The sequence below is a fragment of the Cyprinus carpio genome, chromosome B3 (assembly GCF_018340385.1).
Source record: "Cyprinus carpio isolate SPL01 chromosome B3, ASM1834038v1, whole genome shotgun sequence".
NCBI classification, from domain to species: domain Eukaryota; kingdom Metazoa; phylum Chordata; class Actinopteri; order Cypriniformes; family Cyprinidae; genus Cyprinus; species Cyprinus carpio.
In genome coordinates this window covers 36,232,101-36,256,628 of record NC_056599.1, presented here as the reverse complement: position 1 = coordinate 36,256,628, position 24,528 = coordinate 36,232,101, and the positions used below count along the sequence as shown (strand labels likewise).

Genomic DNA, 24,528 nt, shown 5'->3' with positions numbered 1-24,528 from the left:
TCCTGATGTAATTTTCATAATTTTGATTGGAAATGCTAACTTGAAATGATAACTTTATGATAACGTGCACAGTAAGACCAGGAGCATATATAACAAACAAGTTTGGTTTAAAACTTTCTTCACTCGTTTTGTATCACACTCCTTGTGATGACTGGTTATAATGTACATGAATGCTAAGCATTATGGTCTTGTGAGCAGATCTTCAAGGCAAGAGTTAAGCAGTAAAACCTGAGTATCTGTTGAGGGCACATGCAACTGATTGGAGATTAAAGACAGCCTTTGACTCTGACAGAGGTGAAGGGTTAGAGAAAGTGGGTTAGAGAGGAAAATTAAGCTCCTGGGTCAATTTCAAATGCCCTAATTCTCAGATTGACCCACTTGGACCAGCATGAGTCACATATCTGGGTGTACTTGTAGTGCAATGGTGAGTTACCTGTCCATTGCTGTGATGAGTAACTCCAACAATAGTTATCCCCAATGGCATGCTGACATGTGTGATGGGGCCCCCTTGGGAAGGTGTAGCAGAAGTAAAGATCCATCTGTGAGTGATTTAATGGCTACAGTTCCAAAGATGACGTGTAATAAAATGGGAGGTATGGGTCAAAGTGACGAGACTCAATTAGGCACAGACCCTTTCCTTCTGAGTCCACCACATGCTCTAATCTATACAAAAATCTGTTTGAAGTTCCCCAATGAATACCACCATTCCTGCTGGTGTGACCTCATGTAGACAGATCCCGCCACCTCATGCTATTGCTATAGCTCAACGGAAAGAGCTATGTGATGTGTACAGTACACGCCACTCATTTTTCTGTACTTTCCCACAACTGAATTTTTAAAAGATAACTCACCCATAAATGGAAATTGTGTCATCATTTACTCACCCTGTGTTATTCAAAACCCTCCTGACACAAATTATGAACACAAAGTTTTCCGCTCAAACAGATCTTAGTCAGGTTAGATGCCAGGTTGAATTTTATGTGGATGAAAACAGGGCTTTGAGGGACAGACTTAAAGTCTTTACAATATCATGCACTGCATAGAGGTACTAGATCACATTATTTTAAAAAACATTAAAAACTGTTTTTTGGAGATCTTGCCCACTTAAAGTTTTTTTCTCTCTCTCTCTCTCTCTCTCTGAAAGATGTTTCGCCAGCTGAACATCTGGCATGTTGTTAAACAAAAGTACGATCCATCAAACACACTGTATTTCCGTCCCGCATAGCCTTGTTTTCATTCCTGTCAAAAAATTAAACATGATGCTTCCTTGACTAAATCCCTGGACCCTTTTCACAAGACTGCAATGACGCATTTCAATGGTCATCAGCATCATAAATCCTTGAAAGTTTTTTATATTTCATTTTTTTTAAAAAGATGTATGTACATTTATAACACTATACTTTGTATTATATCAAATTTGCATCAAATCACAAAAAAACTATTTAACACTAATGCAAAGGTGTGTTTTTTAATGCAACGTCTATGGGAGTGATGGTAAATTTGACATCGTTCTCTCTTCTAACTATCAGTCTCTCTCAATTTTTTTTTTCCCCCTTTTTTTGAAAGTCATGAAAACATGAGCCCAAGTAGCCCAAACAAGTTGTATGCCAGTGGCTCTCACCTTTTTGTTTTTAACATTTTTTTTGATATTTATGAATATATTTGTTTAATTGTCAAAAATGATTTTGGAGAGCTACCATCTTGCAGATTTCAGCTCCAACCCCAATCACACACATCTGAAGCAGCTAATCAAGGTGTTGACAGACAGGTGTGTTGGAGCAGGGTTAGAACCGAAGTCTGCAGGATGGTAGCTCTTCCGAAGTAGGGTTGGAGATCCTTGATCTGTGGGCACTCATGGTTTCTGTAAATAAAGGGTTCCCACTCCTTTAAACCAATTAATTTACATATGTCTTCCACTCATTCATGATTTATTTTATAAAAATTAAGCATAAGGATTTTTACAGATATTTTTACTCACCATTTATGGCTGGTAAAATAGAGCTTGGCATAGTTAAATGTATATTTAAATGTATATTTATTAGAAAAACACTCAAAGATTAACAACAAATGTTACTGAGTTTAGAACTGGATCAGTTCTATTCTAGTACTATTTATTTTAAGGTATAGAAAATGTTTAACAAACAAAATCCAAATGCTCTGCTGTCTTCATCAGAAAAAAAAAATAAAATAAAAAAAATATATATATATATATATTTATATATATATATATATATATATATATATATATATATATTATAAAAAAAAAAATAAAATAAAAAAAATATATATATATATATATTTATTTTTGTTATTATTTGTTTAAGTATTTAGTTATTTAGTTAGTTAATTATTAATTTACTTTAAAATAATGACATTAAAAAGTATTGAAAATGCATGCTAGTACTTTTTAGTGCTTGAAGTTGGTTCAAGTTCACACAGATGAGTAACCACAGGTGTAGAAAATCACATCAGTTATCAATTGCTGACAATCACAAATGTCCAAATAAGTCTACTGTTTGTCTTTTTTGAAGTGTTTTATTGTTTTAAAGTTTTAGTTTAATAGTAAACATATTTTATATTTAATTTGATTTTTCATCAGCAAATTAATGCTATTTATTATTATCATTATCATCATTATCATTTTTTTTTAAGCATAAGTGTCCCAGTACTTTTTGCAGCCAATGTTGAACAGACCTACCTATGTGCTTGAGTGTTTAATGGTCCATGTATCTACGCCTGAATAGTCCATGACTGATCTATTCTTCAAGTGTTTAGCATCTGAACAAAGGAGGACTCGCGGTAAGTGACGGAATGAATCGACGCCAATGGGCGAGTTCCCCCGTTTCCACGGCACTGCATGCATAAAAGTGAGAGCAGTGGTCTGAAACAACAGACTTGTGTAAAGTTAAGTGTCGCCTGTTGCGTTAACACCAGCCACTTGACACCCTTTTATCTCACCGCTCAATGGCCGATTAATGGCCGAAGCAGGAACCCAGCCAACCCCATTACATTAATGCGATGGGTGAAACACTTTAATGAAGACATCATTGTAAAGGCAGAGAGGATTAAAGGTCTCCAGTGAATCAAATAAAATTAAAATAAGCGGGATGAATGAATAGATCAGCACAAGCCTTAAGCCGTGGTGACAAAAAGTGAATTTGCTTGACTGACAACATGATAGTTGATATGTGATATAGTTGTTTCAGTGTGTGTGTGTGTGTGTGTGTGTGTGCATTTAGTCTAGCAAGGAAACGTTTAATTTAGCCACAAAAATAGGAGCATTCCTGTAAGGTGCGGGTTTCCCTGCCGACTCCAAATCTATATAGAGCAGAGGGAAAGTCTGGAAGGGGCTTCATATCGCTGGAGGATGATGACGGACTCCTTTGATCTTCAGAGGCCTCGTCAACAGACTCTCTAGATAAAGAGTCGCGAAATCTCTATACTGACAAAAAATACCTGCATAAGTTCAAAGTGAAGACATATGGGGAAAGTAAAAAAAGAAATAAATAAATGAGCAAACTACACTGGACCTAGTGGAGGAAATTCGTTACAAAAGAGTTGCATAAATGTTATATTTAAAGTTAGGCATAAAATAATAAATATAAGTTTATTTCCTATATTCCACTGCCGCTTGTTTCTCACGCTATTGGCGTTGCATATATATATATATTTCCAAAGCACGAAGCCGCGCGTGTATCCGAAGAGTCTTATTCTCACTCTGTAAATTCGCGTGGATTAGGAAACAGGCATTTCAATGCCAATAAAAGCTACCACATCAAGTAAAATATCGTAGATCAAAAGGAGCAAACTATGGGCAATTTATTTATTTTTTTCAATAAATGAAAAGGACAGAAATCAGTGTGAGTGGATCACGCCCCGTTTCACTGCCCTCCACAGCGATTGGTCCATGGGACAGAGAGCAGAGTTAAAACTCAGAGTGGTTAAATACACAGGTATTGAACAGAAGAGCACGCCACAGTCCGTTTAGGAGTTTCATGCCAGTGGAGGAACCAGTCTGTTGTACATTAGAAAGAAAAAACAACAACATAAAGGACTCCAAAGTTTTGCACTGAGAAAGCTCACCTGTTCATCTCACTTAAGTTACTTTGGCTTTGTGTAACTGTTTTGCTTTTGAATTTTGTGTAACCGGTTCTGCAGATTTTCAGCACCCTCTCAGGATTTTCAGGAAAGCGTGATGGAGTGCAGGCGGCCGCAGAGGAGAGTAAGGGTGCTGGATGTCTTTCACTGGGCTGTGATGCTGCTGGGGTTGATTCAGTCCGGCGCGCTCGGCGCGAGGAAATTCCGCGGAGGGCGAAACCCGCAGCCGCGGCGAGCGCTTCCCTCCGCTCATTACCGGGACCGCGCTGAAACCACCGAGAGCTTCTCACTGGATTTCACAGCTGTTGAAGAAAACATGGACAATTTCATGACTCAGGTGAAGAACCTGGCGCAGTCCCTCTACCCCTGCTCGGCCCAGAAGCTCGACTACGACATGAAGTTACATTTCCTGGAGAATACATCAGTCACATGTAACGACGGGACCCCCGCAGGGTAAGACAGCAAGCCGGTTACACTCACAAACCTCAGGTAACCCAGTGGTCTGCCAACTGCGCTCAGATTCACACCATAGTCTCATCCGTTATTGTTACTAGAGTAGGCTACAATAAAACTTTAACTTGAGCCATCAGTGTCATAAACTATCAACCGAAAGATTGTACGTTTCTTACATCGTCAGAAGAGTTCTATTATTATAATTCTACTGTGGTATTTCATACTATACACATAGGCTACTATATTTGAATACCCCTGAAGTCTAATATTTTCATAACAGTTTTTGTGTGTCCATCCACCTTGTCACAACAATTTCTGTCATTGCTTCCTTGTTTTACTTGGTGTTTCAAAATCAAGTGTTAAGGAAGAGCTTTGGCACCACTGCATTGGTTTTACTTAATTTTATGACAGCAATTACAATTATTTTGTTAATTTCAATTTGTTGACATTCATGAATTGAAATGAATTCATGAAGTGTAAGTGTGTTGTATAGTACAGTCTAAGTCAGTCTACATTTAATAGGTTTTGTCACATCCATTTATTTGGAGAACTTTCATGTTAAATCAGGATTTATTAAACCATTATGAGTGTAATATTAATATTAAAACAATAATACAAATGTGGGATGAAGATGTCAGAGCAAGTTGCACACGTCAGGATCAGGTTGAGAAGACTTGGTAGGGAATCATTCGAAGAAATAGTAATACAGTGACAGGTGGGTGGGGTTTGTGTAGAATAAGAAGGAAATATATGATTTAATATGATCTATAGTTTACAGTATTTACAGTATATGCAATATAACTTCATTGGTGTTGATGTGCAGCTGAGGTAGATATGACAAATATATAGTAGAAATGCCTGATTTCAGTGGCATCTCCAACTGGCTTTTGCAGACTGGTCTTTTAGAATTATTATTAATTTTATTTGATGTTATAACAGAAAAAGCTATGTCTCTGAAAATGTCAGAACAAGTTAAAAATCATCATGAGGGGCACATCGTCCTCAGAACAATGGTCAATCATTATAGGGTTTCAACGACCAATTCTGAAACATCAACATTCCTCCACCCACACCTTCCAATTATTGCATTGGTTTTCAGTTTATTTGTCATTTTGAATGCATCACTTTTCTGACATACCTGGTGACTGAAACTCAACTCAAGATACTGAGGTAAAAATGACATGCATGAGCTAATTGGCTATGTTGCCCAGTCACTATAATGTATATAGGGAATTCTTGTAAGAGCGGGATATTGGTTGATTGGTTTTATGATATTGTGGCAGGATATCGCTTGGGTTTAGACACTACAATATAACTACCATGTTCAAAATGACAGTTATGTACATTATTTACAATATGAATAATTTATTAGGCACCAGACACATCATTACATGACATACCTGAGCCTCTGCTGTCTTAAATTTAAATCTTAAGCACTTAAGTTAAAAAGTTAGACTCTTGTAAAATGTAAAAGTGGGGACAGATGTACAGAAGTAGAAAATTTGACCCAGCTGTGGTTAAGTACTCCTTCCTTGTGACTGTACAGCATATAGGCCAATGTTGGCAGTGGAAAAGAATCTATAATAATAACAACAATGCTATCTATAAATAATATAAAATCTCGTAAATCTGTCAATGTATCCTGTACCACATTTCCTTATTTTAAGTGATCATTTTGGGCAGTGTTGCCAAGTCTGCGGTTTTCCCGTGGAATTGGGCTACTTTATCACTGTTGCCGTGGGTTGTTTTTCATGTCCGCGGGTTGAAGCGATTCCAATAACATCATACTTATCCCTTGGAATGCGAATTTTAGCAGGGGAACCCCACCAAAAAATGTGTATTTTACCCCGCGAATGCAATTTTTAACTGTGGACTCAGTCGAAATGCGATTGGGCTGTTTTTGGGCTAGTTTTGAGTAGCGATTGGGGGGTTTTCTTGTGAAAACCTGGCAACTCTTATTTTGGGTCTTGATCATACAATTCTCCTCCTGCATTACTGTGTTATGAAACTCCATATTATCATGCAACAAATAAATAATAAAATAAAATAGTAATATTTAAAAATAAATATTAAGTTCTAATAAATAACTTCTTTTTTAGTGCTGTCAAATGATCAATTGTGATTAATCGCATCCAAAATAAAAGTTTTTGTTTACATAATATATCTATGTGCACTGTGTATATTTATTATGTATGTATAAATACACACACATATACATGTATATATATTTAAGAAAAATATGTTATGTTTATATATTAAATATATTTATTTATAACATAAATATAGACATAAATACATGTAAATGTTTTCAATATATATACTATATGTGTGTGTATTTATATATACATAATAAATATACACAGAACACACACATATATCATGCAAACAAAACATTTTTTGTATGTGATTAATCTCAATTAATCATTTGACAGCACTATTCTATTTGCTGCTATAAGGATTGTTAAACAACTGACATTCAGAAACATGTTATATGAAGCAACTAAGGCATACTTTATCACATTTATGCACATCACAGTGTTCTGGGTTGCATTTTATTTTACAGTATGTGTACTTATATGTACTTATGGTGTACTTACAGTGTATTTATCTAAGAAAGTTCTGGTAATACAAGGTAACTACATGGGGTAGGGTTAGGTTTAGGGGTAGGTTCAGGGTTAGTACCTAGTTATTACATAGTTAGTATGTACATGAGTGAAGGGACTGTAATGTTAAATTGATGTTGTGCTTTTTTATTGATTAATGTATATAATTATTTATTTTTGTTTGGTTGAATGTATCTCTACACAAGATCTACATAGTTACATGAGAATCTAAAAGCTTTAGCCTATATATATATATATATATATATATATATATATATATATATATATATAGTGGCAAACTGGCATTAATGGATCATCTGTTTCTAATTCCTGATGTTCCCGATTACGAATCATAATTAATATGCTTGAGTAGTCTAGAGTTCTTTTATGTTTTGCTACCAGGGAATCAGAACTGGCATAAACTCTGACTCTGGGAACATGCTCACTGTAGACGCTCTTCAATGCACCGAAGCTGCAGTATTTTTTTGGCAGCAGTCTGCGTTCTTTCTCAGATCTGCAGTCACTCAGTGCTTGTAGAGAAGGTCTCCTGTGTGTCGTGTGATATGTTGTTACACATGGATGGACTCCGCTCATGGATTCCCCATGTTCTCTGGAACTCAAAACCATTCCTACTACAGAAAACTATTTAGGCTTGTCCTAATATTTCTGCATTTAAAACTTGTTCAGGTTAAGTTTCTGAAGGTTGGCAGGCTTGTAGCCCAAGCTTTATAAGTTGTAATGTAATGAAGCATAAATCGTTAGCGTGTAAGTAGTGGTGAGGTGGGCAACAGTGAGAAATGTATCCCATATGCCAAAAATGTGGTCACCAGTGGCATAAATTGGATGCATAATTAAGCTATCTTTAATTATGGCAGACTGATGCCCCTCAAAGTAACAAACTGAACCACAACTGTAACTTTTCTTACAAAAGCCAAAATGACTGAGGTTTGAGATAGACTGAGTTTACGCAATAGCTGAATGCCCTCTTGTGGATACTGTGAACATTGCATAGAAAAATCAAGTGTAAAAATTGCATCATATTTGCAATTAAATGAAAATGTATTCTGGTATAATTTATAATAAATGCATCAGATTAACTTTAGAGTGCATTTTGACCCACTTATAAGACTTAAGTATGTTTTAATGTGTAATTTCAAAATAACTTAAGTGAGCTATAAGTGTTGAAATGTGGTTTACTGTTGAATGCATTGACAAAAAATGTATGTTTAATGTAAGTATCTGCTTTATTGCAGGTACTACCTGAAGGAGTCCAAAGGAAGCAGAAGGTGGTTAATATTTCTGGAGGGTAAGTGTGAAGCGTTCAGTCATCAGAATAACTTCGGTAGCATTCAGACTATTTTTTCGCAGCATTGTGTGTATCTGTCAGGAAGATCATGTAAGACACTCGTCTCTCTCTGCAGGTGGCTGGTACTGCTTCAACAAAGAGAACTGTAACAGCAGATACGAGACCATGAGGAGGCTCATGAGCTCCTCCAATTGGCCACAAACTAAGACAGGTTAGAAGTGCCAACAGTCTTTCAACTGAAACTCCATTTCTAATAATATCACTATAAAGGCTGATTCACATCCAACTCAAATTCTTGGCACAATAAAAATACATGAACTAGATTTCAAAATACAATTATTCTAATTTCTGTTATTTTGTATAATTACACAATGTATGTCTTTATTTTAACTTTAGGCACAGGAATACTGTCTTCGCTTCCAGAGGAAAACCCACACTGGTGGAATGCCAACATGGTGTGAGTATCCCACTATAAATGTTTGTGTTAAGGAGAAGTAAATATTCTGTTACTTCTCCCTATTTGGGTGATTTTCATAAAGGTTATGTTGACATGGTTTTGGACCCGATATCTTTGTGTTTATCACTTTTTAGGTTTATCCCATATTGCTCAAGTGATGTATGGAGTGGAGCCACACCAAAAACTGATCAAAGTAAGACTCCTTACCAAACAGATGATACATTAACCACTATGGTATACACAGCTTACAATGCACAGATGAAATTTCACTTTACTGGAAAGAAAAAGAATGTTTTAGGATTTTGAAAAAAAAAAAAAGGAAAAAAAAAAATTAAGTTTTGACATCATGTATAAATAACTGCTATGTACAATTTTTTTTGTTTTAATTTATTATTATTATTTCCATTGTTTCCATTCAGAACATTCTCAATTATGCTGAATAACATGGACAGTCTGATTTTGCACAAACGTGTAGATTTCATGCCAGCTCATGTGTAAATTCATGCAATTTATTCATGATAATATAATTTGTAATGAAAAATGATGTACTAAATATGACAGGAATAATAAATAAGATATGTTCACTATAATAATCAAATTATTACTATAATTTAATATGATCTTTCTCTAGTGGTCTCAGACTTCTTTGGTCTCAGTGAAGTCTCTTTTGCACACCAATTTGAACAATCAGTAAATAACAGCAATATTGTGAAATATTTTTATATATATATAAAAATATAATTAAAAAAATATATATATTTAAAAAATGTATTAATGTGGCAACAAAGCTGAATTTTCAGCATCATTACTCCAGTCTTCAGTGTTACATGATCCTTCAGAGATCATTCTAATCTGCTGATTTGGTTCTCAAGAAATATTTCTTATTATAATCAGTTTTGAAAACAGTTGTCCTGCTTCATATTTTTGAGGAATCAAGATACGTTTTGGAGGATTATTTGATGAATAGAAAGTACAAATGCTTAGCATGTTTTTGGAACAGAAATCAGTTGTAACATTATAAATGTCTTTATTGTCACCTTTTGATCAATTTAATGCATTATCACTGAATAAAAGTTATAACAGCTTTAAAAATCATAATGACCCAAAACGTTTGATTATTATATCAAAGTATCAATATATCACCACTTGATACCATAACGGTATAGCAGTCCAACACATAGCTGTTACAAGTTAGTTAGCACTAGCTGTAATTAACTTGTTGTTTTTTTATATGTACAGATGACTATGCGTTCATGGGTTCACTGATAATAAAGGAAGTTGTAAAGGACCTGCTCACCAAGGGTCTGGACAATGCTAAGATACTGCTCTTAGCTGGAAGCAGGTGAGTCCACATTGCAGACCATGGTTTCCAAGTCTGATATCCATGACTGATGTTAACTAAATTTGTGCGTCTTGTCCACAGTGCGGGTGGCACTGGGGTGTTGCTGAACGTGGATTCAGTATCTGAGCTCCTGGAGGAGTTGGGTCACACAAACATCCAGGTCAGGGGTCTGTCTGACTCTGGCTGGTTCTTGGACAACAAACAATACCGCTGCACTGACTGTGTGGACACCATCAACTGTGCCCCCACTGAGGTCATCAAGAGAGGAATCAAGTAAGAATATAACATTTCTTATTACCATATAAACAATTCAGTTTGGTCCCCATTGAATTTTTTCAATACCCACATTCTTCAATATAGAAGTAAGAAACTCATGCAGGTTTGGAACAATTTGAGGTTGAATAAATGATGGCAGAATTTTCATTTTTGGGTGAACTATCCATTTAAGGATGGTCACATTAGAGTTTGTGCTGTCACAGAATATTGATTTTAATGGTGATGGTGTGTCGCAAGGATTTAGAGAAAAAACGTGTAAGTGATGCTTACTATGATGAAAAGTTGATAAGGTCAAATAAGAAGTGAGCATTTCAGAGAGGTGGATCATGTAGTTCTTGTAGAAATCTGATTTTCACATGTTCTCAAAGACCTTCGCTCGTCTTCACTCCACTACAGTATAACAAAAAGTGACTATATAACAAAATGGCAGTGCTGCAAAACTTTTCATTTCTGAAGAAAGTCAGACAGTAGGTTTTTAAACAGCCATTCAGACTTTTTTAATCTGTTATTTTTTTTATCAGACAGCAACAAATACAGAAAGAGCACAGAGACAAGAGAGCTGGGTCTGGATTCTTCCTTTGCTATTCACTAGGCATGTTTCCAATACCCTTGAAATTGCGAATTGAAAATACGCCTAATGGAAATGCGTCAATTTTGCAAAAACGCCCATATATCGCAAAAACGTTTTCACGCTTACATGAGGTGGTTTTTCAGGCAATGCAAAAAAGGAATAATTCGCAAAACTACAATGGAAACGCTTTTTCAGCATTTACAGGTCACATGGCGTATGTAAAAAGTCATCTGATCATTCTTCAATGTACTATAACCTCCAAGAAACACTTCATACATGGCTGCTCTCCAGTATAAGGGGGTTTCCCTACCACAATTTAAACTGCACATGTCTACGGTGCAGTGTGGCTCCGATACGGCCACTGAAACTGATTGCGGCCAATCAATGCTTGTGTTTATTCCAGCCATGCCATGCACGTTTCTGAAGCGGCACTCTGTGCTGCTTCTTTAAAGATCCACGCATATACCTCCTTTGAATAAATATAGCCAAAATCCCACCAAAACCCACATAAAGACATATCGCGAGAGTCAAATGGTTACCTTTTAGTCGCATAACACTGGTTAATGGAAACGCCATCATTTCACAATACTTTATATTTATAAAATATCGCCAAAGATTTGCGCAAATCTGTAATTGAAATGCGGCTACTGTCACTTAGCAAAATACTCTGTTTATAAGCGCCACCAAGTTGTAGTTTTATGTAACAGCATGTGACCCAAAGTGCAAATCATATCAGTTGGAAAATAGATTAGAAGACCTACATCACATTGGCGACATGCAAATGTTTTTGCAAATCGCATTGAATATTCAACTTGGTGGGAACAGTTTTTCAAATACAAATAGCATTCCATGATTACCTTTTTCTTCATATACATGTGAACTTGACTGAATTAGTCATTTAGGAATGTATCAATCTTTTCTTTTTGACAGATACTGGGGCGGTGTGGTCCCTGAGCGATGCCGACAGGCCTATGAAGGAAAAGAATGGAACTGCTTCTTTGGATATAAAGTTTATCCTACCATTAAACGTGAGTATATAACATACCAGGCACCAGCCACAGCCAGCCACATTTTAACTAGTTCCTTACAGACACTGTTGAGTTTGGTTACTTTTTGTTAACCCAGTGTGATGTTTCATTGTCATAGGCCCTGTGTTCATAGTGCAGTGGCTTTTCGATGAAGCTCAGCTAACGGTAGACAACATTCATCTTACGGGACAGCCCGTCCAAGAGGGCCAATGGCGTTATATTCAGAATCTGGGGACTGAGCTGAGGAACACTCTAAAGGATGTGCCGTAAGTTTGACGTACCCTTCAGAGACTCTCATTGTGAACCAAGCATTAATTTTTGTTTGACGTGAATACCTTTTTTACTGTTTCTAATGCTCTACTTTTTACCTCCAGTGCCATGTTTGCTCCAGCTTGCCTTTCGCATGAATTCATAACAAGAAAGTAAGTAATCTCTTAAAATTTTGTATAGCTCTACTAGTTCAGGAGTATATTTATACTGTATTTTACTACTTTTCTAGTTATTTAAATGAAGTTCAAATAGTTATTTTTTCCATTAGCATAATTTATGACTTTGTTGATGAGTGGGATGCTCATTGACTAGCTCTTCCCTCTTGTTCGTTGTAGTTACTGGACTGACGTTCAAGTCAAAGGCACGTCTCTACCCAGAGCGCTCCACTGCTGGGACCGCAGTCTACAAGAAAACAGCCGAAATAATAAATCCCCTCCCAAAGGCTGTCCCGTGCACTTGATCGACAGCTGTCCGTGGCCTCACTGCAACCCGACGTGCCCAACAATCCGAGATCAGTCGACGGGACAGGAGATGAATGTTATCCAGTTCCTCATGCACATGGGCTTTGACGTGCAGAAGATGGCCCATCAGCAGGGCATGGACCCAAGCAAACTATTGGGCATGCTCAGCAGTGGCAGCTAAATACCATAGAGAAACTCGCTCCCAGTTGGGACCGTGCTTCCTATCAGTCCGTTTGATACCTCCAACCCCAAACCCCCTTTACCCACCTCAGCTTTGACCTCAGGCTGAGCCTGCCTTTAGTCGGGGCTCTGTGCCAACTCTCTTGGGGTTTCCATCTCCAGATCCCCTCATTTGGTTTCAGTGGGTGTCCATTTTGCTCCAGTCTATACTATTATCACTGAGCAGCTTGGAGATGGTGGAGACGCCCAAAACAGAGATTTGGAATGGAGCCCTTGTCAAATCCACCTCAGTTAAACCATGGGCTGCTGACTGTTTAAAAACTGTTCCCAACACAACACAGTACCAGTGACAGTACTGAAGAACCATTTAACCAGGACAAGGTACACCTGCATCTTTGCTCTTAATTTATCTTTTGGTTGTAAAAGTATCACGAATGTAATCCAGTTTTACGGATCTTCAGCATTGTTGTTTGCTTGGTGTTTTTTATCGTATTTTCTTTTTTTACCAATATTTTTAGCCACAGTTTATTAGAGTTTTTATATGTCCATTCAGAGGAAGAAATACAGAGAGCTAGAGAACAGAGATTATCGATTATAGAGTTTATAATCTGTATCACAGATTATAGAGTTTATGAAGTACATGTAAAATATATAGATATACTCAAGAATCTTAAAAACAGAAATTTCAGAACAGACAGACACTGGATCACCTGCTCTAAACCCAACACCATTCTTGGGTATGGCTAAGTTGTGATAAAATATATTATAATAATAATGTTTTAAAAAATAGTATTAGCCTTATAATAAATTCTGTTACCATTTACTATCTCCCATGCCATTCCAAACATTAATTATTTATTTCTTTAGTAAAACACGGCTGGGTAGCTTCTCAAAAATGTCCAAGCTTCTGTTTTTGATACCATCAAAGTTTATGGTAATTTATTCTGCCAAAGGCCATGAAGACATAATGGTGCCGTATAAGTATCATAATAGTCCATATGATCCTTACAATACAGAGTTCTGGCATGAAACTCTAGATGGCGCAGTTCGATAGGTCTAACTCCACCTGACCTAATGACATCATCACATGGCACAGCTGATTGGCTCTCTCCTGTTTCAGCAGCCAATGAGCTTGCTGCTCAGCATTCAAATATATGACTAGTGCTTGCTGTCGCAGTTTGCAACATGCTTCCGAAACCCTCCACCTTCCCCAGCTCCACCTCTATAGATCTGCTACAAGGGGATTCATGTATGCTACATGGGGTTATTTCATGTGTTATATTTGCAGCAGCAATACTTCTTACATGCTTACAGCAGCATGTTGTGGATGTATTGGCAGTAGCAAGTCTCGGTACTTGCTCTGCCGCAGCATCAACATAGCAGATCTATTCCTCCAAGACCAAACACATTAACATTGTCATGTACATTACTACGCCAATCCGGCCGAGAGTAGTCATGACATAACTATATTGTGATCACATGGACTACTTTTTGAAGAATTCTGAAGCAGTATAAATCCACTTGCTTTTATACAAAAACAGAAGATTGGACATTGTTAAAAATTCTTAAACTACATGAGGGTGAGTAAATGATGTCAGAATTTTTAGGTGAACTATTTCTCTATGGTACTAAGTGTATACATGCTCACAAATCCTGGATGAAATGCTAATTCCAGAAAACTGATCCTCCTTTTCATAGTCACATTCCAGGCACACGTTATCCTGAATGTGACCCTGCTACTCAGGTTGGTCTCTATGCCTTTTTGGTGTACTTTCAGTTGAACTCATTCACATTGTATTAAAATGGGGATTTCACTCATTTCACTGTGTAGAAACTCTTTTTCTTAGTAGCTTAATGGTAAAATAAACAAAATTACACTGTTGAGTGCTATTCCCCTTTGTGTAATAAACCACCATTGTACTGACTGGACAGTAAGGCGATTGATCACAGTTTTATCAATGCAAATTCTCACTTGATTGGGAGAGGGTATTGTGGTCTTTATCTATGTATTGTTTTTCTTAACAGCTGACTCCTTTGTGAGTATTCTGTCAAATGAAGACACTCTAGACTGTTAAAATATTGAATAGAAAAGTACTATTTTTAATATAACTTTTTTGTAGCGGTCTCATGAAAAATAATAAAAACAAATAAATCAACCAAAAGAAACGAAAACAACAGAGATGTGAAGGTATTACTAATTGCTACTTTGTTCTGTAACATATTTTTTTTTAACAGAAACTCAATCTACATTGGTAAGTTGCATATTTATTTTATGTAAATCATATTTATAATGCTATTTTCACAGAGAAGTGATTCTTTGTAAATTGTAAATAATGCTGTTTTTTCTTGTGTCGAATGCATGTATGTTTCCATGAGAGAACACATTACAGTTATTTCAAAGAAACGTTCAGTATCGCCTTTTCATTTTTAGACACATTTATTAAAGCCCAAAGCCTCACTGCCAACCTCATGGAGTTACTGAAATAGGAACCATGATACTTTAACATCAATCTTATTTTTTATTCATAACATTACAGGACTATTTCTATCAGGAATTGATTGGAGGGTGAGATGTGGATTTAAGGCCAGTATTGGGGATAATGTATTACAAGCAATGCGAGTTATGTAATCAGATTACTTTTTGCAAGTAACTAGTGAAGTAATACATTACTTTTTAATTTTAGAAAAGAAAATATCTGAGTTACTTTTTTAAATAAGTAATGCCAGTTTTTCCATTTACTGACTGTCCCCATGTTGAGAGAAATTGGGAGTAAGTGCAGAGGCGTTGTGTGCTGTACAAACATGATTCTTACTGTAGTTCTAGACTAAATGTGATCATGCATTTACTCATCTCTCCTGCACAAAAATAATTTCAGTATTCCTCAAAATTACTACAAATTGTGAAATGCAAACTTAGAATATGACACAAACCTGCAATAATTAAATATGCTAAATAAAACAAATATCCTTTATGGATTTAATCGATTTTACTATCGAATTGCCTTTGTTGCTGAACTTCAATGATCCAGTTCAACCATAATAAGCAAAAATGATTTCAGATAAACATAACATTTGTGTTACTTTTATTATTGCTAAAGTGTGTTAAACTTTCTTCTCCTTTGTCCTATTCTTAATGCAGTGTGAGCACAGCTGAAAGGTTTGTTTGAGTTGCGCTCTCTATTGTATAGATGTGAATTTACATTTCCTTTAGACTGAGGCTTATTCATTTCACTTTTAGTGTGAAAGGACTTTTAGATTTGCCAAAAATAAAACTTTTTATATTAAAAACAAAACAAGCAAGCCCAGCTCAGATTTAAAAAGTAAAGCAAAAATAACATAATACATAAAAATGTAACTAAGTAATGTAATTAATTACTTTTTAGGGGAGTAACACAATATTGTAATGCATTACTTTTAAAAGTAACTTTCCCCAATACTGTTTAAGACTGACTAGAACCAACTGTTTGGAGAGGAGGGGTTTGAAAATAAAACAACACACACACACACACACACACACACACACACACACACACACACACACACACACACACACACACACACACACACACAACTGTCCAACTATTAGTATTTTAAAGGTACATACTATTACCTGGATTGTACATATACAGCCTTAGTGCCAACTGTTGGGATGTTGTTGTTTTCTTTTTTTTCTTCTTTTTTTTTTTTTTTTTTAGAGTTTGTGATTGTTGAATGTAGATTCTAAATGTAGCATCTAAAAGTGTTAAAGGGGTCATCGGATGCCCATTTTCCACAAGTTGATATGATTTTTTAGGGTCTTAATGAAAAGTCTATAACATATTTTGGTTCAAATTTCTCAGTGGTAGTGTAAAACAACACCCTTTTTACCCTGTCAAAAACAGCTCTTTTCACAGCAACTCGTTTTGTTGCATGCTGCGTTAAATGCAAATGAGCTCTGCTCACCCCGCCCCTCTCTTCTGTGGGGTGGCGAGCCGTTCTCTGAGAGACTGTAAACTTTGGCTGCATTTAGCTCTAAAGGGAAGCTTGCTTACTAGCACATTATAAAGAAAGGCAATTAGCAAAGATAAAAAAAAAAAAAAAAAAAAACATAGATGCATTTAGTTAGAACCGGGGCGCATTCCCCAAAAACAAATGTAATCCAATGCGTCTTCAGTGGCTCAGATGTTGGGAGTAAATGACGACTGCTATGCTCATTATTACATCCAACAACAAAGCACCTCAATCACTTAGGAGACATTCTTGTCTACACCTGCTCCAGCATCATAGAGGAGTGTTGACAGCTTACTCCGGGTGGGTCTAAGGTCTTAGGAGACATTCTTGTCTACACCTGTTGTGGGATGTGTTCTTTAGATGTTTTTGCCAAGCATCTGAGAACAGCTTGATTTGAGAAAGGGATTAAAATTTATGTGAATTCTAAAAAAAAAAAACTGGGTGGGTGTTTTTTTATTTTTATGGTGTTTTTGTACACACACAGCCAACACACATTTATGTTCAAACAAAATGTGTAAGTGTGTTTTTGGTATGATGTGACCTTTAAAAAAGTATCAAAAGCTACTTACTTTATTTAAAAATAAAGACATTCAGAAACATTAGGTAATGTATTTTTTTTTCTAAATTATCACTAAGGAAAAAAAAAAAGACACTGACTAGCCATTTTTCATCTGCTCTTAATCTGTGGCCATTACATTGCACTTTTTCTTTGAGCCAGATCGATGTGCCAGGGCCTACTCCTTGTAACTGTCCCTAAATAGCTCACACACATACACACACAGTTTGCAACCATATGAAACACGACTCCCTGCACTGTTGCTTGACGCGGACATTTGGATTCCCACCCCATTCCACAGTGGAATATAGGGCTCTATTTATAGTGCTGGTGGAGCCTGTGGCCCTGAGCTCTGCAGAACGCACTCATTAAAACCACTTTCCCTAGTACACTTCAACTCAAAGCCCAGCACACTTCAGTGTGTGGGAGAGTGGAAACCGTGCTAGAGAGAGTAAGAGATCAGAGAAGTTAATCTGTGTTAAAAGAAGAAGAAAGTTTGAAGAAACTGGGAACCTGATTCCATCGCATGTGGGATATTTACTGGATTTTGCTAATCTTGTTATGAAGAGACACTTCAGCAAAAGCAGCATCTTGAAGGTCGACTTGTGTGGAACTTCCAGTGGTCACGATCAACTGACAAACACCACAGAACAAGACCTGCGAGGACAAGGTGACTATGTAAAGACCCAAGCTGTAAGTTGTCCTAGAAAGCCATCGACTGGAATTTGGAACTTTATGTATATAACAGCAATGATTTGAATTTAAAAGTCAGTTCTCTTATGGTCATTCTATTGCTTTTGCTATAGCTTGCTAGATAGTCTTTTGTCTTCAAGTTCCTCTTCACTCACAGACAGAGAGAGCATCCAAAGTTTTTACTGTAATCCGATCCTACACACTCTCCAGTAATTATAAAGCAAAGCTGGGAAGCAGTAAAGGAGGTTTGTCATTAAGGCTGCCTAAATAAAAAGCCAGGCAAAGGGCGAGGTTTGTGGATTGGGCCGTGGAGGTGCAGTGACACTCATCTGATTCATCGAGGTCCACCCAAAGCTTCCCATGGACCCCCAAGGAGGCCATTATCTAAACAGGGCAGCAGTACTGTCTGGAGTCGGCGCTGCCCGGATGTGCCAGCTGCTTCTAGGTTGCACCACCATGGCCTTGGTGGCCCACAGTGCAGGTTTCAGCGCCACCTACGGGACCTACTGCATGTTCGTCTGGTGCTTCTGCTTTGCCGTCACACTGGTGGTCTTCACTCTGGATGTGACGAGGCTACACGGGTGTATGCCTATCTCCTGGGACAACTTCACTGTGGCCTTTGCCATGTTGGCCACTCTCATGTACGTCACGGCTTCGATAGTCTACCCCGTCTACTTCCTCAGATCCGAGTGCCCATCCGAGGGCTGCGAGGTGCGCAACTATCGCATCGCCGTCACCGTCTGCTCCAGCGTCTGCTCCTTCGCTTACGGAGCCGAGGTATTCATCACACGGGCCAAGCCGGGCCACGTGGTTGGCTACATGGCCACTGTGTCTGGTCTGCTCAAGGTGGTCCAAGCCTTCATAGCCTGCATCATCTTCGGGGCTCTTGCCAATGACAGTGAATACAACCGGCACATCCCTACACAGTACTGCGTGGTGGTCTACAGCCTGTGCTTCGCTGTAACCGTTGTGGTGGTGGCTCTGACTGTCTCGGGGAGAACGTCTTCGCTGCGCTTCCCTTTTGACCGCTTTGTGGTCATCTACACCTTCATGGCTATGCTGCTGTATCTAAGTGCTGCTGTGGTCTGGCCAGTTTTTAGTTTTGATAAGAAGTATGGCACCCCGGGGCGACCAGAAGACTGTCCGAGAGGAAAGTGCCCATGGGACAGCAAGCTGGTGATTGCTGTGTTCACTTGTGCCAATCTGGTACTGTACTTCACCGATCTGGTTTACTCTCAAAGAATACGATTTGTCTCGCATTCAGCTGCATAAGACCAGCTCATCTCCAGAACGGTGGACATATGAATACTGGAAACGAGGCTTGAAAATGTTGTAACATACAGCCATGCCAATAAAATACAGCCGTGTGTACTTGTAGTACTTTAAAATACTCTGGATTTTTGTAATTTTGTTGATTAAAATGAAAATGTTTAGACTTTCCAACTGCAATTCTAACTCCAATTGATTTTTTTCTTTGTATTATTTGATAAAGTTGTTACTTTGCTTAGTAGAATGAAATCAAAGCAAGTTTAGACTCTATTCCAATGTACCATTTGACTTCTGTGACAGTACCTCTCCTCAATTCATTGACACTATAAGTCTTAAAGGGATAGTTCACCCAAACATGTAAATTCTGCCATTGTTTGTTTACTTTTATGCCATTTTAAACTGGCTTTATTTCTTCTGTAGAACACAAAGGAAGATATTCTGAAAATGCTGTCAGTTTTGGTGATTGTATTGGACAAAATTCATAGATCTTGGGGATGACATGAGGATGAGTAAAAGATGACAGAAATGTTTAAACTATCCCTTTAAGATTTTTTTTTTTTAAGTTTGTTGTGAATTAGAACAGTTATTATATGGCTTACGTAATTTTTATAATTTAAGTATGCATATAATGTTATAGGTTATATGTCACAACAGCATTATTATTATTATTATTATTATTATTATTACTATTATTATTATTAGATTACTAATATGGTAATGCTTACGTTTGTAAATTATAATTTCTAACACAGTCAGACTTTGTCTGCTGCTTATCCAAACAAGAGAGATCTGTGACCTCTGACTAAAAGAAGAGAATATAGGCTATTACTTGTTTATGTATTGTCCATAAATACCAGTTTTATTTTTTTATTTTATTTTATTTTATTTTATTTTATTTTATTTTATTTTATTTTATTTTAGCTCAGAAAGCAATATCTGCATATCTGGTCAATCTACTAAGACTCCAATAAAAGTTTAGATTTTTTTTAAAAAAAAATTATTTATTTTTTTTTATAGCATGTGACAATATATTGTTACTTATTTACAATGCATTAAAATACATCAAAATATGTTGGTAATTAAACTGCATTCTTTTGTTCCCATATCAGTTTCTTTCTCTTTCTTTCTCTCAATTAAATAAAATAAAAAATAACATAAAAAAAACAGTTAAGGGTGGATAGGTATTTTTGTTGTGGATAGTGTTTTTCTTGTAGATCATAATCCATAATAATAGAAAACAGAATTATTGCATTTTTCTTTTTTTTTATCACTTTAAGGGGTTTTGTGTACAAAACAAACTCATTATGAAATGCATAAAAGGCTGGTTTTACTTTCAAAAACCTAGATATGTGAATATAAAATTTTCCCAGCATAAGGATGCTACTGATCAGAAAATAACCTGTTATTGTTCATTACAAGTCCATAGATTATGTCCTTCAGGGTGAAGCTGTCAAGGTAACGTACCTTTGGGTGAAGCCAGTCATGAATATAAAGCATCCACATGTTTACAATGAAAAAACAGATGATCCATGGTTTGTTTGTTATTTATAAATATATATTTATTTTTTAGTATAATATAAATATATAGTATGTGTTAAATACTCACTGGATGGATATATCCCATTTAAAATGTTAAAACTAATTTCTTTAATTTTGGGAGATAAAGGAAATTTTATGTATTTAGTTCTAAGAATATGAATGGTATCTTTTTGGAAGTTATAAGAAATAGAATTTCTGTAGACTACGATAGGATCAGAAATGTTGTTAAACATATTTCTAATAATTTTGTTTGAAAGTTGACCTTCTTTAAATTCACAGCCTTCAGTTAACAGTGGAGGTAAATACAAGGTCATGGGGTTCGACGTCCACGAACATCTTGAACACAATAAACAAACGTGAAATAAAGAAAATATAAGTACACCAGCTATTCGAAAGACAATATTTAAGGTACGTTTGTTGTCATGCTGGATTCATCGGAGCAGGTCAGTTGGCTCACGCGCTGGTGAAGGGCTTCTTCACAGCAGCAGGTAAAGCAGCAGCAGCGCATTACACACAACAACCACTAGAGGAGCCAAAACACTACGATGAGTGAACAGTCCAAATCATCTTAAACAGGACCTACTTTATTAAATACTCACAAAACATGCACATTAGTCAAAGTTTTAAAATTTATAAAACAGACTTTATTAAATAAGTACAATTTTGCACATTATATCGAATAATATAGATACAATGAAGGTAAATCGCAGTAGTAGTAGTAGTAGAAATGGTCGCCATGATTTTGCCAAGTAAGACATGTTCCTGGATCAACATCTTTTGATGATTTTAACCCTACCTATAATTTATTTCTAAAATCAGTGTGAAATGAAGCACCTAACCCTGATCGTAAGCCTAAAACAGATATTTCTTGAAAAGTTATATTTCAATTCTGATTTGTTGATTGGAATGTTGTTCCAGGATCAACAAGGATGTTGATCCAGGAACATGTTGTACTTGGTGAAATCTCGCTCACCATGTAGTAATAATAATAATAATAATAAAATTGTATATATATATATATATATATCATATATATATTATATATATATATATATATATATATATATATATATTATATATCTATATATAGATATTTTTTTTATTTTATTTTTTATGTGATCTCCATCTATCCATCTTTGTAGTGGGCAGTTGTCAGAGAAAATAAACGTTTTTTATTTTTTTATTTACCAAAATATTTAATATTTTGTTTGTTTATTTATAAGGATGTACACGGTGTATTTTTATTAATAACGTTTTTTTTTTTTTTTGTCAATAAAAAAACTATTTGTATAAATTAATTAAAAATTGTTTTTTTTATGTAAGTAAGGCGTAAAATTAGGTGTAAAATGACATTTATTACATGTGCATGCAAAAGTATCACTTAAAGGAAAACCTCTGAAAATTGCTAAACATTTCTAATTAAAGAAAAAGGGTGATATAAAATAATTAAAATATGAAACATTAATATAATAGTAAATAGTAAAAATACAAAAATAGTAAAATACATATTTTGGCTGTATGGTGACATATAATACTATATATGCTTGTACCTTCCCTTAAAGATAACATACACCCTAACCTATAATCATATTCACAGTGTTACTCTGCACTCTCCTGTCCTTCAGGTGTGATCGCCACACACAGGATAACAGCGAGCTCTCCAGACACAGACCTGCCAACTGTCATTGGGCTAAGAGTGAGTGTTTGACCAGCATCTGAGTCATATTAGACAGCAAAATAGTTTGAAAGCAATATTCAAATACACTTTTGAATATTTTTAAAAAGCCTCTTTCTCTATTTCAGAAAATGGGAGCATACTTCACCACCAGTAATAAAGAGACTGTGAACAAGAGTGATGTTCTGTTCCTTGAGGTCAAAATATTAAAAACCATTATTAATAATTTAGCACCAATAATAATCGGTAATAATTGTGCAGCAAATCAGCATATTAGAATGATTTCTGAAGGGTCATGTGACACTGAAGACTAAAGTAATGATGTCGAAAATTCAGCTTTGCATCACAGGAATATATTAAAGTTTAAAATATATTTAAATTAGTGCTGTCAAATAGATTATTCACGATTAATCACATTCAAAATAAAAGTGTTGAGTTTACATAATCTATGATATGTAAACACAGTGTGTGCATGTGTTTATATAGACAAAAATCTATACAGTACACACTCATATATTATGTAAATGCAACACTTTTATTTTGGATAAACAGCCCTAATTTAAACAGAAAACAGATATTTTAAATGCTAATTATATCTTTCAATATTACAGTTTAACTGTATTTATGATCAAATCATTGTAGCCTTGGTGAGCATAAGAGACTTCTCTCAAAAACACATCATTCATATATCATATTCGTATATCATTCATTCATTCATTCATTCATTCATTCATTCACTTATTATTTCATGTTTGATCATTCATACAGTTTGATCAATCAAAGAGTATATCAGATTTTTTTTTTTTTTAATGGAAATGCAACAATAATTATATAAATATATATTGAAAATTCCTCTAGTTATGCCCATTTTTGAACACTTGCATTTAATAAGTCTTGCATTAATGCAAGGACAGCTTCACATTATGTAACACTTGATTTAAAAAACAAAAGACTCAAAACAGTAAAACTAGTATTAATACAGATTCTACACTCTTAATTCTATGAGCCACACGATAATAACACCTGTGATCACACATTAATCAAATTCTACATTTTTCTACATTTCATAACTTCCTATACTTGCAGAAATTGCTGCAGTACCACCCGGCCCCTAAAGTAATCCGCTTTATGATGAATACTCCAGTGGTGGTGCGTAAAAGGGCCAAGGTGTACGCCACAAGCACCCATACAGAGGTGGAGGACGGGAAACTCCTGGAGCACCTAATGGCCAGTATGAGTCACTGGCCTTAGTAAGCGACAGCCTAGGATTATAAAGGAGGTTTAAACCAACAGTTGAGCTCCTTGTGGCTTCCTTTCCACATCCACCACTGACTTAGAAAATCTTTATATATCTTTTTATCTTAGGTGTTCCTAGTTGTTGACGCTTTTGCTGATGGAGGGGTGAAGATGGGACTCCCCAGAAGACTGGCTGTGCGACTCGGAGCTCAGGTCCTGCTTGTTAGTTCTTGGCAGTCTCTTAAACATTTCTCATCTTGATAATCTGAGAAATCTTTGTGTCTGAGATTTACAGTACAGTGATGCTTTTTGTAAAGGGGCGGCGAAAATACTCCTGGAGTCCGAGCAACACCCTGGACAGTTAAAAGACAACGTGGCTTCGTCTGGAGGTGCTACGATCCATGCTTTACATGTCAGTCTGATATCATTCACACGTAGCCTTCTGATCAACGCCGTGGAGGCATCATGCATCAGAACAAGATACAGCAAAATAAAAAATAATCGCTATTAGAAAGAAGTCAAAAG

At 36.1% G+C, this 24,528-nt stretch overlaps 2 protein-coding genes and 1 long non-coding RNA gene across 3 annotated transcripts; all 3 read left to right on the top strand.

The window, feature by feature from the left end:
- Positions 1-3,937: 3,937 nt before the first annotated feature.
- On the top strand, positions 3,938-15,445 carry notum1a (notum, palmitoleoyl-protein carboxylesterase a). The gene is made up of 11 exons (XM_019072101.2): positions 3,938-4,551; positions 8,408-8,460; positions 8,576-8,671; positions 8,857-8,917; positions 9,052-9,110; positions 10,157-10,259; positions 10,341-10,532; positions 12,037-12,134; positions 12,253-12,400; positions 12,509-12,556; positions 12,740-15,445. Exons 1-11 carry the CDS (start codon positions 4,196-4,198, stop codon positions 13,044-13,046), a joined length of 1,521 nt encoding a protein of 506 aa, XP_018927646.1. The 5' UTR covers positions 3,938-4,195; the 3' UTR covers positions 13,047-15,445.
- A 2,136-nt stretch (positions 15,446-17,581) lies between these two features.
- Positions 17,582-20,162, top strand: LOC109054833 (myeloid-associated differentiation marker-like protein 2). Its single transcript, XM_019072080.2, has one exon. The coding sequence runs from the start codon at positions 18,645-18,647 to the stop codon at positions 19,554-19,556; it is 912 nt and encodes a 303-aa protein (XP_018927625.1). The 5' UTR covers positions 17,582-18,644; the 3' UTR covers positions 19,557-20,162.
- Positions 20,163-21,221: 1,059 nt separating this feature from the next.
- Positions 21,222-22,961, top strand: LOC122136765. Its single transcript, XR_006154355.1, has 3 exons — positions 21,222-21,580; positions 22,718-22,788; positions 22,896-22,961. It is a non-coding gene; the product is annotated as an uncharacterized LOC122136765 (long non-coding RNA).
- Positions 22,962-24,528: the final 1,567 nt, after the last annotated feature.